The 20,266-nt window shown below is 41.8% G+C and overlaps 1 protein-coding gene across 3 annotated transcripts in view; it reads right to left on the reverse strand.

Annotated features, from left to right (window-relative positions):
• The window catches only part of LOC140196856 (putative pre-mRNA-splicing factor ATP-dependent RNA helicase DHX32), a 128,518-nt gene extending 110,085 nt beyond the window's left edge, over window positions 1-18,433 (reverse strand). The window contains exons 1-3 of one of the 3 annotated variants that reach the window (XM_072256745.1): window positions 17,962-18,433; window positions 12,054-12,132; window positions 2,056-2,418 (exon numbers count right to left, since the gene is read on the reverse strand). In XM_072256745.1, coding sequence (XP_072112846.1) covers window positions 2,056-2,370 — 315 coding nt within the window. In that variant the 5' untranslated portion in view covers window positions 2,371-2,418; window positions 12,054-12,132; window positions 17,962-18,433. The remainder of the gene's footprint in view (window positions 1-2,055; window positions 2,419-12,053; window positions 12,133-17,961) is intronic. The other 2 variants (XM_072256746.1, XM_072256744.1) reach the window with 2 other exon arrangements.
• Window positions 18,434-20,266: the final 1,833 nt, after the last annotated feature.

The following is a 20,266-nucleotide window of genomic DNA, read 5'->3' on the forward strand; positions in this document are numbered from 1 at the left end:
TATTTGGTCACATGGGTGTAATTGGGTGGCGCGGGCTCATTGGATGGAAGGGCCTGTAACCATGCTGTATCTCTAACTAAATAAATAAAGTTAGCAAGACTGCTGAGAAAGTTCACAAGGATACTGCTGCTGAAAATCAGAACGAGAATCAGGATTATTATCACTGACACAGTTCACTACTTTGTGTTCCTTTGTTTTTACTCTAATGCCCACAAGAAAATGAATCTCAAGAGTAGAATATGGTGACATGTACGTACTTTGATAAAAAAAAACCTACTTTGAAGTTGAGCTTTGAGAGGGGCGGGGGGAAAACTGCATAGATTGCTGAACTTGTAAGCTTGCTGAACCTACATAGAACATGCCAGATGAAATCCTGACCCACATTGACAGAGCAGAAAAGAGTAAACAGAACTGATCATGAATCTGTACTGCAGTGCAGGATGGCTACAAGCTAATGACCCCAAGCATCTTGTTTTGCCATTTCTCATCAAAATCATTAAGAGTCTGATCTTCCTCAAAAAAAGGGCTCAGAATCCTTTACATCTGCACATAGGAGGAGGCAACAGCACATCGAACATGGTACCACTGACACTGTAGCTGAAAGGCAGTCTTCATTTAGTTTTTGTCTCCGGATGGTCCCTACTTTTGCCAGAAAAAAGGAAAGACCGCTCCTTAGTTTCAGCGAAAATTTGATTTCAGATTCAGATTTATCACATCTACATTGAAACATACAGTGAAATGCATCGATGTTAACGACCAACACACTTAAGGACGTGCTGGGAAAGTATGGCAAGTGTCGCCACACATTCTGGAGCCACCGCGGTATGCCCACAATGCTTAGCAGAACAGCACAGAACACAACAACACAGAATATACCAAGCAACAAACCTACAACAGCAAAACAAGCCCCATTCCTCTTCCCTTACCACACACACAGTCCTCTAACCCCAGGACAGTGGCCTTGGCATTGAAAGTATTGTGAACTCTGCTCACAAGCATTATTCATTGACTCCATCTAGAAGGTGTGCATCTTGTAGTACGAATGAGCGCAAGTCTTAAACATAGATGAACAAGGACTAAGCACACAAAAAAAACAAAGCCATTAATACTAGATCGATACTAATTTCTAACACAAGTGAAAACGAAAGGCAGCAAAACTAAAACATCTCTAGAGACACAAGAGAGTGACGATGCTGGAATCTGCAGCAATAATAAAACTGTGGGAGGAACATCAGCCCCTGAGCTGAGAAAATATGCGCTGACGCTGTAGAGTGTTCAAAGGAGGTTTGTGAAAATGATTCTGGAATTGAAACGCTTGTCACATGAAGAGCGTTTGATGGTTCTGGGCCTGTATTCACTGAATTCAGAAGAATGAAGGATGACCTCATTGGAACCTATTGAATGTTAAAAGGCCTTGATAGAGTGGATATGGAGAGCAAAGGAGGAGGGCATCCTTTTAGAATGGAGGTGAGGAAGAATTTCTTTAGCCAGAGAGAGGTCGACCTGTGGATTCATTACCACAGGTGGCTGTGGAGGACAAGTCACTGGGTATATGTAAGGCAGAGATTGATATATTCTTGATCAGTCAGGGCATGAAGGGATATGGAGAAAAGGCAGGAGTTTGGGGCTGAGAGAGAAATGGATCAGCCATGATGAAATGGCAGAGCAGATTCAATGGGCCAAATGGCCTAATTCCATTCCTATATCCTTTGAGGAAACAAAATGTTGGTCAACATTTCAGGCTGATATTGTATTGCACAAAAGAAGGTCTCAAGCCAAAACACAGCCTATCCCTCTGCCTCTACTAAATAAGGCAGGAGAGAAAGAGGGAAGAAAATTTTAAGAATAACCCAAGGCATTACTTCAATGATTTTAAAATAACATGCAAACTATTTATTTTGATTGGTCTAATTATAGTTATATCGCACTAAATTGGGAGAGCAAATCATGAAAATGCACATCATATTACAATTAAGAATAAAATTTTAAATGTTCAAAAACAGTTTGACTTTAATTTTTACATTTCAAGAACAAAACCTCTAGTAGACCACTGACCTGAGTACTTTTGCCACATCCTAGCTTGCCAGACACGAGTACCATATTATTGTTGACAAGGCTTTCCATGAAGTGGTATTTGACGTTCCAGACTGGCAAAGTTTTTCTCCATTTTAGTAGCTCGTAGTACCGAGAGGAAAAAGGGAGTCCATCGAAAGGATTGACTTCCAAATCACCACCCTCAGAATTCAGTTCCTCATCTTCATCATCACTTAACTGTGAGCAAAAGCCATTCAGCTTCAAAGAGGAAACCGAGATGGAGTCAACAGACAATCCACTGGCACCAGCCTCTGTGTCCATCGTGCCACTATCCATTCTGGTAAGACAGCTTTAAAATCCAAACACCGGCACGAAATCTACATGCTGAAAAAAATTTAAGAGAGAGATTAGAAATTAAAGACACTCAGTAGAAGAGCCACATCATGCAATCCCACTGCAGTGCTTCAGTCTGAAATACTGACAATTCATTCCCCTGCTCAAGATACTGCTCAGCCCAGAGTTGCACCAAGAGATCTACAGTTAATTACAGTGGTGGCCACGAATGGACTACTACAAGAGTAATCAGCAGAAAATGTTACCAAAGGTAAGAAGTTTAAGGGGAACATGAGGGGAAATTTCTTCACTCAGAGGGTCAGGAGAGTGGAATGAGCTGCCAATACAAGTGGTCCATGCAAGTTCAGAATCAGCTTTATTATCACCAGCACGTGAAAGTGAAAGTTGTTAACTTAGCAGCAACAGTTCAATGCAATACATAATCTAGCAAAATAATAATTTAAAATAATAATAAACAAGTAAATCAATTACGTAGATTGAATAAATTTTAAAAAATGTGCAAGAACAGAAATACCATATATTTTTAAAAAGTGAGGTAGTGTCCAATGTCCACTTAGGAATCGAATGGCAGAGGGGAAGAAGCTGTTCCTGAATCGCTGAGTGTGTGCCTTCAGGCTTCTGTAGTTGGTAACAGTGAGAAAAGGGCATGCCCTAGGTGCTGGAGGTCCTTAATAACGGACGCTGCCTTTCTGAAACACTGGTCCCTAAAGATGTCCTGGGTATTTTGTAGGCTAGTGCCCAAGATGGAGCTGACTATATTTACAACCTTCTGCTGCTTCTTTCGGTCCTGTGCAATAGCCCCTCCATACCAGACAGTGATGCTCTTCATGGTACAACTATTGAAGTTTTTGAGAGTATTTGTTGACATGCCAAATCTCTTCATACCTCTAATAAAGTATAGCCGCTGTCTTGCCTTCTTTATAACTACATTGATATGTTGAGACCAGGTTAGATCCTCAGAGATCTTGAAACCCAGGTACTTGAAGCTGCTCACTCTATCCACCTCTGATCCCTCTATGAGGATTGGTGTGTGTTCCTTCGTCTTACCCTTCCTGAAGTCCACAATCAGCTCTTTCGTCTTACTGACGTTGAGTGCCAGGTTGTTGCTGCGGCACCACTCGACTAGTTGGCATATCTCACTCCTGTATACCCTCTTGTCACCACCTGAGATTCTACCAACAATGGTTGTATCATCGGCAAATTTATAGATGGCATTTGAGCTATGCCTAGCCACACAGTTACGTGCCCATAGAGAGTAGAGCAGTGGGCTAAGCACACACCCGAGGTACACCAGTGTTGATTGTCTGTGAGGAGAATATGTTATCACTAATCTGCACAGATTGTGGTCTTCCAGTTAGGAGGTCAAGGATCCAATTGCAGAGGGAGGTACAGAGGCCCAGGTTCTGCAACTTCGCAATCAAGATTGTGGGAATGATGGTATAAATACTGAGCTATAGTTGATGAACAGCATCCTCACATAGCTGTTTGTGTTGTCCAGGTGGTCTAAAGCCGTGTGAACAGCTACTGAGATTGCATCTGTCGTTGACCTATTGGGGCGATAAGCAAATTGCAATGGGTCCAGTCCTTGCTGAGGCAGGAGTTCAGTCTAGTCATGACCAACCTCTCAAAGCGTTTCATCACTGTCAATGTGAGTGCTACCAGGCGGTAGTCATTTCAACTCAATTTCAACGTTTAAGAGAAGTTTGGATAGGTATATGGATAGTAGGGATATGGAGGGCAATGGTCCCAGTGCAGGTGATGGGACTGGGCAGCTTAAACGGTTTCGGCATAGACTAGATGGATTGAAAGGCCTGTTTCTGTGCTGTGTGAGAGTGGTGAATCTGTGGAATTCTCTGCCACAGGAAACAGTTGAGGCCAGTTCATTGGCTATATTTAAGAGGGAGTTAGATATGGCCCTTGTGGCTACGGGGGTCAGGGGGTATGGAGGGAAGGCTGGGGCGGGGTTCTGAGTTGTATGATCAGCCATGATCATAATAAATGGCGGTGCAGGCTCGAAGGGCCGAATGGCCTACTCCTGCACCTATTTTCTATGTTTCTATGTTTCTATTCTTGGTAGACTTTATAGATTAGATTAGCTTTCTCAGTCACATGTAGGCTAACTTTATTAGTCACATGTATATTGAAACATAACATGAGGTGCGTCATTTGAATTTAGAGGATTATGAAGGGCAGCTCGCAAATGTCACAATGCTTCCAGTGCCAAAACAGCTAACCCTAACTGTACATCTTTGGAATGGGGAAAGAAACTATACCACCCAAAGGAAATCCACATGATCACAGGGTAAACGTACAAACTCTTTTCAAGACAGCGGTGGTAATTGAAACCTGACCACTGGAACTGCAATAATATATTTTATTTTTCTTCTTGTGTCTGTATATTTGTTTGCTATCTTGAATGTGCTGTGCATATTTTGCACCTTGGCCCCAGAGAAACACTGTTTTGTTCGGCTCTCTTCATGTATGGTTGAATGATAATTGCCCACACAAAAACACTTCAAATACGGGAACTATCAAATTGCTTCTCACATTTAAGCATAATGAAACAATGTTCCAGAATACATTAAAATTAATTTCTGGTTTTAAAATTAAACTGGTAAAAGTTAATTTATAAAAATCCAAATGTGTCTGGTAGATGTTACAAGTCTTCATCAGGCTGAGTGGAATGCAAGGTGTCAAAGCTGGTATCAAATAGTGGTAAATGTGATTCTGCAGATGTTGAAAATCTTAAGCAACACAATCAACACTGGTATTTTTGTAGGATATGGAAATGTCAGATGTAGTACAATGTAATACAAAGAGCCATAATCTTCAACATGTACAGTACTGTAAAGTTATAGCTAGCGTGCCCAAGACACTTGTACAGTACTGTAGTAATTTTATGCATTGCACTGTACTGCTGCCACAAAACAAAAACAAATTTCATGACATATGTGAGTGATGATAAACCTGATTCTGATACGAGTCTCTATTGTGGACTGAGAGTGGGAAGGGGGCAGGGAGAGGGGAATCATGGTTGGGAAAAGGGGAAGGGAGAGAGGAGGGAGCAGGAAGCAGCAGAGAGACATTCTGTAATGATCAATAAACTAAATGTTTAGAATCAAATCACCATGCCTGGTATCTCAGAGCTGGGAGCGACTATACCAATGTCATCCCCCACCCCGGCACGCCTTCTCTGCCATCTGTCCCACATCCCTCCTGTGGCGCTCCACCTTCACCATTTCCAACATCCTTTGCTCCTGACAGATTTACAAACTCGTTCTCCACTCCACATTGACAACTACAGTACTATGCAGAAGTCTTAGGCACCCTGGCTCTTTATATGTACCTGAGACTTTTGCGCAGTACTGTAAATAATCTGGACTGTGCCGAACATCATCACGACAGAGTGGATCACACTGACAACAAAACAAAGAAAGCAGCCACATCAACCTCAAGCACAACCAGGTCAGATGAGGAGTTTGGACCTGAAATTCTGACTGCTCATTTCCCTCCACAGATACTGCCTGGCCTGCTGGGCTCCTCCAGCAGTTCAATTTTTTTTCCTCCGAATTCTTGCTTTTGCTGTCTCCCATCTCCCTTCCCACATACTGGCACCTCTCAGGGATAACCAGAAATATTCTTCTAGACGGGACCAGCTCACAGGACAACCTGGTTAGTTGGGCTGAAGTGCCTGTTTTAATGTTGTACCACTCTATGACAACATCTCATATACAGCAGAAAGAGTGTCTTTTGTTCCATTCATGAGATACCCATCCTGCTCTTTAGATACACGGTGTTTGGTATAGCGCAACTAAAATGCATGACAACTTAAATGCGAGGGTGGATGAGCATGTGGCTTAACTTCAGCTGTACCGCATTGGAGAAGGCAAATGTATGCAGGCTGATAACTTAATAGACCTGGCTAATAGTGCTGTGATTCAAGAGGCAACTGAGGACAAGAAAATATTCCATTTGGGCTCAGAAAGGATTTTCACTGATCCCATTAAAAGACTTGACAGGCCTACGACAAAGAGGAGTTAATTGTAAGGATACAGAATACAGTCGATTCTGGTTACTTGGTACACTGGTTAATCAGGGCAGCTGCTTGTTTGGGACAACTCTTAGAGAACAAAAACTAACCGAGAAAAAGCCAGGGTTCACTTTATTTGGGACACTATGCTACTTAATTGGGACAGGAGACTTTTGCCCAACAGTTTCTTACCAGCATCAGTCACGTGAACTTGTGCGGCCATTAGACACTACACCATGCTTCGATCAAGCACCTTTTAAAATAGCGTCAGTTGCATGCGTTTCTGTTTAAAAAGCAGTTTTTTTGTCACTGATAGTTGGTGAGAAATAAGCAATAAGACAATTTAGAATTGTCTTGCGCAGTGTGGTTTCAAGCACTCAGGCCTGGAGACAACAGAAATCATCAGGAGTGAAAATGAAACGATTCCACTACTTCAAAAGTTAGAAACGATGAAGAGTTTGAAAGTATCAACAATCATCTTGATTGTTACAATGAAAATTGAGATTTGAAGGGTGCAATCATCGAAAGCATTATATGAAGGCAGCCTACTATCTGCACTTGGCGTCTACGCTAATTTTGTTCGTTTACAGTCAACCCAAATTCTGCTCCGATGTCTTATGGTCTATCATGGCAGTATGTTGGCTGTCCGTAACTTCTGACGATGATAGTGAAACCTGTGTGGGAGAGCTTTTAAAGTGGAAGAGCTGTTGCACTGAGACAGTTCCACTCACTCAACCTCGGAAGTCTGGGTACAGTGGTAAGAACAGTCATCACAAGCAGGGGTCTTCCCTTGTTGCAGTGGATTACCATGACTTCTTCTGTACCTTCACATGCCCTTTGCTCTCTAGGAAGCCCTGCAGAACCGCCTTCTTGGCCATCTGATCTCACTGTTCCTTCAACTGCTGACTCCACATGCAAGAAACAGGCATGTTCGCATTTCACCAGGGTATGGGACCCACCGGCTACCCTCACCTGCTTCAGCCCATCTGTCGAAGTGTTGCGGCCACTGTTGCAAGCAAACAGCAGGCTGGAGCCACAGGTGAGAGCCGAGTGCCCAGTGGGGACTAAAGGTGAGTGAGAACGGACATGGCAAGCCCCTTCACCAGAGGGCCCCTTTACTCCACCCTGGACAACCAATGCAAGGCAGTGTGCACCAGATGAATTCATCCAACAATAATTATTAGGAACTAATACATAATTTTATAGTATCGTAGTAGCATTGATAACGTCCCAATTTGTGTTTCATTTAAATACATAGATTTGCTTTTCAGTTAAACAGTACTTGTCTTTTTTTATTCCTTTTTAACTACTTTCATGAAGCTTTGGCTAGTTGGGGCAGCCACTGAATTAAAATGTACTGATCCCGATGTGTCACACTTAACAGGAATTCACTGTACCGATAATGGTAGCCTCTTGAAGACAAACGTTTTGTCAACAAATGCTAATTACTGTAATAATTCAAGAACATTATACCGTGAAAGCAGGATCCTGCAGTATTAATGGAACCATTAATTATTATCCATAATTATAGAGGTAATTAGGAGAGAGGCAAGGGGGGGGGGGCCAGCAAGCGCTAGAAAAAAAAAAGGAAAAAATCTGGAGCAAATATATTTCTTACTTTATTTAAAACAAAAGCTGTATCAAGAGAAGAACTTATATTGTACCCACAACAAACATTGAACATAAAGCAAACTCTTCTTCACTTTTCCTGTATACTATCTTTCAAGCTCAAATTTATTATCAAAGTACATATACGTCACCATATACTACCGAGATTCATTTTCATGCAGCCATTCACAGCAAATACAAAAAAAAACACAAAAGAATCAGTGAAATTCTGCACACAAAGACAACCAAACGTGCAAATACAACTAATTGTTCCAAAACAAATAATAAATATTGAGAACACGGGTTGTAGGGTACTTGAAAGTGAGTCCATAGGTTGTGGAATAAGTTCAGTGTTGGGGTGAGCGAAGTTGTCCACTCTAGTTTGACATAATATTCAGCAGTGAAGCGATATACCAGGGAGTATTTTTATATGCTACTCAAGAGTAAGAGGCGCATTCCTGGGAGCAGAGGGGTTGGGGAGGGTAGGTGTATGTACCAATATTTTGTGTCCCATTTCTCACCTATTTTACTGAGTGTGATGTGCCTGATGCATTACTGCAGATAGTACTCAATGATGGAATTCCCACCAGTCCCCATGAATGCCTCTTTGCTCCAATCAAAACCAACCCAAGGAAACTAGCTGAGAACATCAAGTGTTGAGGTCAGACTAGTGCAATCATATAAAACAGATCCACTTCAGCAGCAAGGCCAGCAGAAGCAAACCTAAACATCATCATAAACACAGGAGATTCGGCAGATGCTGAAAATCCAGATTAACACACATGAAGTGCAGGAGGAACTCAGCAGGTCAGGCAACATATACTGTAAACAGTCAACGTTTCAGGCCAAGTCTTGACAGGAAGGTGGAAGAAGCCAGGATACAAAGGTGGGGGAGAGTAAAGAGTACAAGTTCCTTAAGCTTAAGAACCATCATTCTTCATAACCTTCCCTTAAAAGGGCTTGGATGCTTTTTTTAAACTTTCAAGGGCAGGTGTCATTGCAATGAAGGACCCAAGCTAGGCAGAGAACAATCTCAACAGCCCGCACAACGAAAGCACAGAAAGTTGAACAGGAATGTGACGGGACCAGCCTCACTACTTGCAGTGCACTCCCATACTTAACTCAGAGTCAAATAATCGGACCTGCCATAATGCCATACTTGTGAAATGGGGCAACTCTGAGGCACAAGTAGGCTTCAGACAGCATACCACCCAAGATGCACCCCTGAAATATCCTCAAAGCACCCTGATGGCTCAATCAAACAGAGATAAGAGCACAAAATGGGCTATTCACCTTGATAAGTATCAACTGCTTCAGGTTTCAGAATCATTTATTTATCACATGTGCATCGAAACATATAGTGAAATGCATTGTTTGCCTTAACAACCAACACACCTGAGGATGAGCTGGGGGCAGCACACAAGTACTGCCACATAATCTGGTGCCAGGATAGCATGTTCACCATGTTCAGCAGAACAACAGCAACAAAACAAGCCCCTTTTCTATATTCTTGTCAATCAGTTGATTGGTCGTCATTACGGGAACTCAATTGTGATGCTGACATTCATGGATGCTTGTGGATAGTTCTGTAGACCTAAAGAACATACCAAGCTATTGGACGAGACTAGTGTGGTCTACAAAATACAATGCGGGGACTGGGAGAAATCTATCCACAAGGATCCATGAACATCAACTGGCTGTGAAGTGACATGACCAACTCTCCCTAGTCTCTATCCATGAAAATCTAGAGGGAAACAAGTTCGACTCATCAGTGGAAGTCAAGGCACAGCAAACACATAGCATGCAAGAGAATTCCTAGATGTTTTTCACAAACAATTCTACAGACAGACATATAGATCTTGACCCTATTTATAAGCCAACGTGGGCAAAATTCCAAACAACGCACGGAATACACCACGCAACCAATCAGCAACAAGACCCCCTCCCTACATCACAATTGAGTTTCCATAATGACAACTGATCAACTGATTGATAAGTATATAAAGGCCAAGCATTCAGAGGACACAGAAGTGAACAGCTCACTTATGACGTCTCCTCATATGGTGACGAAATGTTTGCAAATGTCTTGCCAAAAATCAGAGGATGATGTTTTGGTTAGCTGTACACGTGTATGGCTGAATGACAATAAACTTGAATTTGAGCTTGGAAGTTCAAAATAAGTTGTGCCCTATTAAATTACCAGCTGTCATGCAGCTTGTTTCAGCCATACTATTACCAAATTACCTAGGGAGGCAAGATAATAATAAAAAAAAATTGGGCTAATTTTAAACCTCCCACAGAGAACACTAACCAGACAACTAGGTCAGCAAAATCTTTGTCAAGTTATTTTTGTCATAGGCAAGAAATTGTTCTATTTATTGTGCATGTTTGACCTATAAAAAAGATATGTTTATCTTTTAAACTTTTAAAATATAAACTTTTATTATCAAATATTTTTATCAAAAATATAAACTTTTAAATTTTAAAAACTTTTAAGTATATAAACTTTTAAAATAAATATAAAAATTAAAATAGTTTAATTTCATAAACTGTATAAAATAGCTTATTTTTATACAGAAATAAAAACAATATTCACAACCAATACATGTACACAGCTCACAAATTCATCTCAAATACTGTAAATCAGTATAATTATGACTGGCCACGAAGCCCAAGATCACATTGCGGTCAACTTCAAATGAGGTTTGTAAAGGAAGAAGCTAATACAAGCATTACAAACCCACATCTATATTCATCTTAAATGGCACTATTATTTTGATCAGGAATGATTCATGCAACAACATTAAGAGTATATCTAATGGATTTCTTTTAAACCCAAACTTAATTGTATAAACCATTGCCTTATTTTAAGGCAATTTTGGTTTCAATCAACAATCACAAAAAATTATAAAACTCAATTTTTGCAACAAATACCAAGTATAAAATATTCACTTTTTTTAAACTTGTTTTGCTTCAGAATACAGAGTCATACAGTAGCGAGATGTATCAGCTGGTTGAGTGGAGTCACAGAACCAGCTTTGCACTCAGCATCAGTAAGATCAAAGAACTAATTGTGTACTTCAGAAACACAAGTGAACACACACCAGTCCTCAGAGGGATCAGAAGAGGGAAGAATGGCAATTTCAAGTTCCTGGGTGTCAACAGCTCTGAGGATTTATCCTGGACCCAACATATTGATGCAGTTACAAAGGATACATCATAGCATCCATATTTCATTAAGAGTTTGAGGAGATTTGGTATGTCACTCGCAATTCTCTACAGATGTAGGATAGACAGCATTTTAACTGTCTGATATGGGGGACAGCCACTGCACAGGTTTGAAAGAAGGTGCAGAAAGTTGTAAACTCAGTCAGTTCCATCATGAGCATTAGATTCCCCAGAATCCAGGATATCTTTAAGAAGCAATACCTCAAAAAGGCAGCATCCATCATTAAGCATCCACCTCCACCACCCCCCCCGCCCCGCCAAGTCACCCAGGACATGCCCTCTTTTCATTGCTACCGTGAGGGAAGAAGTACAGGAGCCTGAAATCACTGAGTCAACATTTCAGGAACAGCTTCTTCCTCCCTGCCTTCACATTTGTCAACAGACACTGAACCCATGAACACTACTTCACTTTTTTTGCACTACTTATTTAACTGTTTTCTTTAATTCAGGTTTTATTATGTATTCACATAAATTTCACAACATGTGCTGGTGATATTAAAATCTGATTCTGTCATAAGATGATACAGTATGGGTCTTCAGCCCAACAACTCCTTGCAGACTCCAAACTATCCATCTACATGAATCTGACATGAATTCAATTTTATTTTTAGTTCTTCCCATATTTGTTCCCCTCTCCACCCAGATTCTACCATTTACCTCCAAACTCCAGAAATAACAACCAATAAAATTTCAAGCCTTTGTCACTGTACACTATACTTCAATTTCTTCTGACTTTGTACACCCACATATTTCCAGGGCCACTGCGCCATACAAATCGATAAATATAGTGACTACTTACAGATCTTATACAATCTGCCATAATCTTCCATTCATGGCAACGATTCTGGAACAGCTTCTTCCCCTCAGCCATCAGATTTCTGAATGGACAATGAACCCATCAACAATATCTCAGTATTTTTTTCCTCTCTTTTTGCTTTTGTTCCTATTGTTATTTATAGTTTCTAATTATGCATTGCACTGAACTGCTACGGCAAAACCACAAATTTCATGACATATAGCACTGATATTAAACCTGATTCCGACCATTTTGAAGCAAATATTTTACACCATTTTAACCCCAAGACACTTCACATCATCCAAATATAAATAAATGATTGCCAAGAATTAAGGAAGATATTCTTGGCAGAACGGTGAGTGAAATGGGCGTGGGTGTAATGAAGCAAGTAGGAACAACTTTGCAACACCATCATACTATGGTGAGAGGGAGCTTGTAATGAATTTTACGGCATTGCATCATACACTGTTCTGCCTAATCTTTGGTTACTACTGGGCAAAAAAGTATTGAACAGTGTGTTCCTTCTAAAGAACTCTTTGACATGGATCCTCAAAAAGTAATACAACACAGCCACGAGGTCAAAAGCACTCAGAAACAACTCTATTGCCATCTACTCAGTGGCCACTTTATTAGGTACCTCCTGTATTTAAAAGCGGTCATTGAGTGTAGCTTCATGGTCTTCTGCCACTGTAACCCACCCGGTTCAATGTGTGCATTCAGATTCAGAGATGCTCTTCTGACCAGTGTTATAATGCGTGATCAATTGAGTTACTGTCACCTTCCTGTCAACTTGAACGAGTCTGACCATTCTTTCTCATTAACAAGACATTTTCACCTACAGAACTACTGCTCACTGGATGTCTTTTTTTGTTTTTCACATCATTCTCTGAAAACTCTAAAAGCTTGTGCATGAAAATACCAGATGAGAAGTTTCTGAGATACTCAAACCACCCTGTCTAGCACCAACAATCATTCCAGAGTCAAAGTCACTTAGATCATCTTTCTTCCCCATTCTGATGCTTAGTTTGAAAACCAACTGAACCTCCTGACCATGTCTGCATACTTTTATGCATTGAGTTACAGCGTCATGATTGGCTGATTAGACTTAACAAGCAGGTACAGATACAGATGTACCTAATAATGTGGCCACTGAGTGTAAGATTGTATAATAGGTTTATCCACACCTTGCTCATATTTGAATATTAAAGGAGTGATTCAATTTCATTACTAATCAGAAAACAAACTATACATAAAATCATAAACACAAGAGATTCTGCAGATACTGGAAATCCAGAGCAACAAACACACAAAATGCTGGAGGAACTCAGCAGTTCAGGCAGCATCTCTGGAAAGGAATAAGCAAAGTTTCGGCCCAAGACTGTTCTTCAGGACTCTTATTAGGCCACCAGTTACAAGCCTTGTTGGATTTCCTCTTTGCAATGAGTGTCTGCACTACCAGGAGCAAGATTTCTGTCTGCTAGTGAAATTTATAGTTGAGCGTGGGCTCCACTTTGTAAAATTATCTCAAAAGATCTCAAAGCCAGGTGGCAAATTAGCAACGCAACTCAACACCAGAGCAACGGATGAGATCAGGACGAGCACTTTGCTGTTCATGGGAACCTGCTGTGAACAAATTGGCTACTGCTTTTTCTGCAGGAGAAACCACACTTTAAAAGCACTTCCAAGAAGAGCAGCAGGTGCCTGGAATGTGCTGCCTGAGTTGGTGGTACAGGCAGGAACATTAGGGACTTTTAAGAGATGCTTAGCTAGGCACATAAATGTGAGGAAAATGTAAGGATATGGACATCTTATAGGCAGAAAGGATTAGTTTAGTTGGCCATTTGATTACTGATTTATTTGCTTCGGCACTACAATGTCGGCTGAAGGGCCTATTCCTACGCTGCACTGTTTCATGTTCTAGGAATTTAAATAGCTTTGTGATAAAACATGATACAAGCTTCAAATGCCACCAAATCAATTTCTTACTGATACTCTAACATACAAAATTGTGAGAAGTATAGATAGTGTATGTGGAAGCAGGTTTTTCCCCACTGAGGTTGAATGGCACCACAACCAGAGGTCATGGGTTAAGGGTGAAAGGTGAAAAGTTTAAACAGAACATGAGGGAAACCTTCTTCACTCACAGAGTTGTGAGAGTGTGTAATGAGCTGCCAGCGTAAGTGTGCATGCGGGCTCGATTTCAACGTTTAAGAGAAGTTTGGATAGGTGCATGGATGGTAGGGGGTATGAACAGCTATGGTCCCAGTGCAGGTGGAAGATAGTAGGTAGATTAAAATAGTTTTGGCATGGACTAGATGGGCCAAAGGGCCTGTTTCTGTGCTGTACTTTTCCATGACTTTATATTATAGCTTTTTTCTTCGCTGTATACTGTATATAGGACGCCACCATGGATACACGTCTCTATCAAAAGAGGTGAAAGTCACTGCTTCCCTCTGCTAGCCTGCAAGTCACAATTAGGCAAGGTGTAGCACCTGCTTAGCCCCACACCTTCCCCCCACCCACGAACAGGGTCACGTGAAGCCATGGGAGCAGGTGGTGCAGAATCACAAATCCTGGTTATATGATCACTTGCACCAGGCAGATAATCTCTGAAGAGTACTGATGACTGGAGTTACCCAGCCTGTAAAGACACTGCCCAGAAGGCAGCAATGCCAAACCACTTCCGTAGAAAAACTTGCCAAGGACAATCAAGGTCATGGAAAGACCACGATTGCCCACTTCATATGACACATCACATAATGAACAAATGATACTGCAATTAACGGATTTTACGACAGATTTTTATTAAATTGAAAATAAAGACCAGAAGACTTCTTCAATGACCTAGCATAAAGCTAAAATAGAACGTCATGTACGCAAAATATTAAATTCTTCTCTCCTTCCATGGATGCTTCCTGACCAGCTAGCTATTTCCAGCTTTCTCTGTTTTTGTTTCAGATTGCCGACATCTGCAGCTTTTACTAGACTACCAAATTGACAAGTATGTTCAATAATTACCAAAAGGGCAAAGTGGGAGTGTATGGTAAGTAAGGATGAGGTTTATTAAGTAAACACATAATTTGAATGTGTTGTGTATAAAGGCATTTTTTTTGTTTTTTTTAAGTTTTCTTTTATTATTGTCACATGTACCAAGACACAGTGAAAAGCCTGCCTTACATTCTGTTCATACAGATCAAATCACTACACAATGCACTGAGCTAGAATAAGGTAAAACAATAAGAATGTTGAATAAAGTGTAAAAGCTACCCAAGCATGCAGAGCAAGTAAACGATAAAGAGCAAGATCATAACGACAAGAGATTGTCAATGAACACAATAATAACAAAATAAATATAAATGCATAAGTCAGCTCATATACAAGGATTGATTCAATATAAAGTGATGCTAGGGTCAGGGGTTCCCAATCCTTCGGTCAATGGTAGGGGTCCATGGCACAAAAAAAGGTTGGCAACCTTTCTGGTGGTCCAAGCATGGGTGCCAAGTAGCTTCCTCCCCGATGGGAGTAGGACAAATAATCCACGAGCAGGGTGTGTGGGATCCTTCATGATGTTACTGGCCCTTTCCCTGCACCTTTCTGTACATATGTCCTTGGTAGCAGTTAGGCTGGAACCAGTGATGCACTGGGCAGTTTTGACCACCCACTGAACAGCCTTCCTGTCCACCGCAGTGCAGTTTCCATACCATGCTGTGATGAATTGTTGTGATGCTCTCTACTGCATACCTGTAAAATGATGTGTATTGCCACACTTGGAGTACTGTCAATAGTTCAGTCCAGAGGAGGTTCACGAGGATGATTCCAGGAATGAAGGGTTTTAAAAATGAGCCTTTGGCAGCTTTGGGCCTGTACTCACTGGAATTTAGAAGAATGCATGGGGATCTCATTGAAACCTACCGAATATTGAAAGGACTAGGTAAGGTGGATGTGGAGAGATGTTTCCAATGGTGGGGCATCCAGAACTAGAGGGCACAGCTTCAAAATTGAGGGGTGACCTTTTAGAATGGAGGTAAGGAGGAATACTTTTAGCCAGAGAATGGTGAATCTGTGTAATGCTCTGCAACTGACTGTGTTGGTGGTCAAGTCCATGGGTATATTTAAGATGAAAGTTGATAGTTTCCTAATCAGTCAGGACACCAAGGTACATGGCGAGAAGGCACGTGTATGGAGTTGAGTAGGATCCAGGATCAGCCGTAATGAAAAGGCAAAGTGAATTTTGCTCCTATGTCTTATGTGCATAGTCCAGCTCTCTTCAGCCTGCTGAGGGTAGCAGACACCAACAGAATCAACAAACTCATTCGTAAGGCCAGTGATGTTGTGGGGATGGAACTGGACTCTCTCACGGTGGTGTCTGAAAAGAGGATGCTGTCTAAGTTGCATGCTATCTTGATCAATGTCTCCCATCCACTACGTAATGTACTGGTTGGGTACAGGAGTACATTCAGCCAGAGACTCATTCCACCGAGATGCAGCACAGAGCGTCATAGGAAGTCGTTCCTGCCTGTGGCCATCAAACTTTACAACTCCTCCCTTGGAGGGTCAGACACCCTGAGGCAATAGGCTGGTCCTGGACTTATTTCATAATTTACTGGCATAATTTACATATTACTATTTAACTATTTATCGTTCTATTACTATTTATTTATGGTGCAACTGTAACGAAAACCAATTTCCCCCGGGATCAATAAAGTACGACTATGACTACTATAGCCTCCTCAGAAAGTACAGGCATTGGTGAGTTGATTTTGTAGAACTTGTTCTGGAACCATGAGAGGTTGTATGAAATGTGCACTCCGAAGAATATGAAACTGCTCGCAGTTTCCACTGAAGTACCACCAATGTAAAGAGGGCTGTGAGTGGGGCGAGTTCTTCTGAAGTCAATAATCAAATCCTTTATCTTGAGGATGACAAGGTATCCTAGTGGAATAGAAGCTCTCCCTGAGCCTCGTAGTACAAAGTTTCAGGCATTTACTTCTTCTGCCCAATGGGAGAGAGAAGAGAGAATGTTAGGGACAAGTAGGATCTTTGATTGTGCTGGCTGCTTTGCTAAGGCAACAAGGTATAGACAGAGTCGAATAATGGGGAAGCTGGTTCCTGTGATGTAGCTGTGTCCAAACTCTCTGCAGTTTCTTGCAGTCACATGCAGAGTAGTAGCCAAACCAAGCCATCATACATCCAGAGAGAATTCTTTCTCTGGTGCATCAGTAAAAATTGCTTCTGCCCTACTGTCATCAGACTATTAAATGGTTTCCTCTTTCAATAGAGTCTTGACTTCACCAATCACGTACCTAGTTATGACCTTGCACCTTACTGTCTACCTGCACTGCACTTTCTCTGTAGTATTTTATTCCATATTGTGGTTGTTTTACCTTGTTCTACCTCAGTACACGGTATAATAATTTGATCTGCATAAACTGCATGCAAGACGAGCTTTCCACTGCATCATGGTGCATATGACAACAATAAACCAATTCTTTTCCACATTTGAAACTTACTTATCAGTGATCAAGTATTATACTTTGTGCGCACAATGACCAAATTTAAAGAGGATCTTCACAAGCCTGAATTCACACACAACCTGTACCTCGCGGGAGGCCATTGAGCCCATCAATACATCACGGACACAGAGAGTGCAGAAGGCCATTTGGCCCATCAATACATGATGGAGATGGATTGCGCAGGAGGCCATTGGGTACATAAGTATGATAGATACTGAGATTGGTGGCCCTTGGGCCCATCGATACATCACAGAAACTGACAATACAGGAGACCATTGGGCCCATCGCACTAATGCTAATCAAGATACAATCCAATGCCGAACTTCATATGAGACATTAGACAATAAACGAAATATCGAATACAAAACGTAAGCCAACACAGCCTGGCACAGACTCACCTGCAGCTCTGCTGGGGCTTGGGGTATTCTTCTCACCCTCTCCAGCTGATGCCTGGGACGCAGAATCCGGTTCCTTCACGCTTTATAATGATTATTCTACAGTACAATTATTCACGAACTCACTCACCTGTAGACTTTAAACCGACCCCACCCAATCCAGCGCCGATTATTTCCCTCCTGTCTCGAATTAAACCCAGAGAGTGAAGACAATAACTATTAACAGTTAACAATATTTGGTATTTTCGGTCATTTTGTATTTATTTTATTCCCACCCTCCCTACGACGCGCCCTACAAGATCCTCCGTCTCCCGCTATTGTCTTTCACTTTGTTATCTTTCTCCCCTCTTCCTCGTACCGCTTTATTTACATTTACATATTTTAAAGGGTTAATTGTCCTTTTTCTCTCTCTATCCGTGTTTGAACTTGGCCCTGAAACCAGGAGCCGCGACCCCGAACGGCAGCGCCATATTGATCCGCGGCGACTGCAATTAAAGGGCGAGGCTCAATGGGCAGGGCTTAACACCCAGCCGTCTGCCGACAGGAGATTTCCTTAAAGGGAAAGGGGAAGCTCGAGGATTCATACAGGTGGACGCCGGAGATTTCAGAAGCAGGACTCTGGAACAACGCAAAAGGCGCTAGGCTCTAAAAAGAGCTGTCCTGCTGATTTCCCCTTGCAGCAGGACAGGCAGTATCTGCCGTTGCTCCCATCTGTGCTGCTTCCCAGTGTTCACTTGAAGACACTTTGCATAGCACTCGTCCGCCAACTGCTGGGAGCATGAACTCAGGACTGGGCTATATTATATGTTTGTGTGCCTTTATGTTTCCTGCTATCTTATATGTGCTATGTGTGCCTTGTGCTGTGTCTGATTGTTGGTACTGTGTCTTGCACCTCAGCCCCAGAGAAATGCTCTATTCGTGTGTGGTTGGATGACAATTAAACTTGAAATTGAACTTGATCTGTGGGTAACTGGATGATTGGCACTTTAGGTCAAGACCCCTCATTTGGACTGGACGATCTCAATCCAAAGTGTCGTCTGCCCATTTCCCCCTACAGCTGCTGCCTGACCTGCTGAATTCCTCCAGCAGTTTGTGGATGATGTGTTTGTCTGTCCGGAAAAGTATGTATTCATTTCCTCGACAAGATCGCATGTATTTATGCATCAAGTATTTGAATTTGTTTTCTTTTTCTCGATCTGTATGTGTTTCAGAACAGAATCAGATTTATTAGCACTCACATAGGACATGAAAGTTATCGCTTTGTGGTACCAGTACAATGCAAAATCATAAAGTTCTCTTCACCGTACATCTATAGAGTTTGTGTTCATGCATATACATATATGTATTTTTATGTGGCTTCTATCTGTTTGTGTATTTGTGATTTTTTTCAGTGTATTTTTATGTTTATGTATTTAAGCGCTTGGGTCCATGAGCTTAGTTTTCTTAACACTTATTTCTATTCTAAACTTTGTGGAGGCTCTGTCAAGATGGTTGGCCAGTTCATCCTCTTTTCCTGCAAGTCCATCAATGTCGTCAGCAAGTCTTAGGTTTGTGATGTTCCTCCCTCCGATGCTGACTGTGCCTACATGATCTTCAAGGGCAACACTCATGATTCGTTCCAGAAAGACGTTGAAGAGAGTGGGGGAGAGGAGGCAGCCCTGACGGACTCCTACAGAGGTATGGAACCACTCCCCGATGGTGCCCTGAGCAAGTACTGCACTGTTTGCCTTGGCATAAAGCTGATGGACTGTATGAATCAGCTTCTGCCTCAAAGTTTGGAATGGAAATAAGTGCCGAGAAAACCAAGCTCACGGCAAATGCCAACTGTGCCATCACAACAGACATCTCAGTCCATGGTAAGAAACTTGAGACAGTGCAGCAGTTCAAATACCTGGGGTCAATCATCAGTGATGAAGGATCAAGACCAGAAGTCCTGGCAAGAACCGCACAGACAATGACTGCACTATCCAAACTCAAGGCAATATAGAGGGACAGCAACATCACCATGAAGTGCAAGATCAGACTCCTGCGTGCATTGGTATTCTCCATCTTCCTGTACACATGTGAGACATGGACCCTCACAGCAGAGCTACAGAGGAAGATACAGGCATTGGAAATGAGATGCTATCGCAACATCTTGGGCATCTCATACTTGAACCACATCACAAACGAGCAGGTCCACAAGACCATCCAGCACCACATTGTCCCCCATGAAGACCTTCTCACAATGGTGAAGAAAAGAAAGCTGAGATCCAGTGGCCTTGCAAAGACCATTCTGCAAGGAATTGTGGAGGGGAAAAGAAGGAGT

This window comes from Mobula birostris, chromosome 4, assembly GCF_030028105.1.
Source record: "Mobula birostris isolate sMobBir1 chromosome 4, sMobBir1.hap1, whole genome shotgun sequence".
Classification (NCBI taxonomy): domain Eukaryota; kingdom Metazoa; phylum Chordata; class Chondrichthyes; order Myliobatiformes; family Myliobatidae; genus Mobula; species Mobula birostris.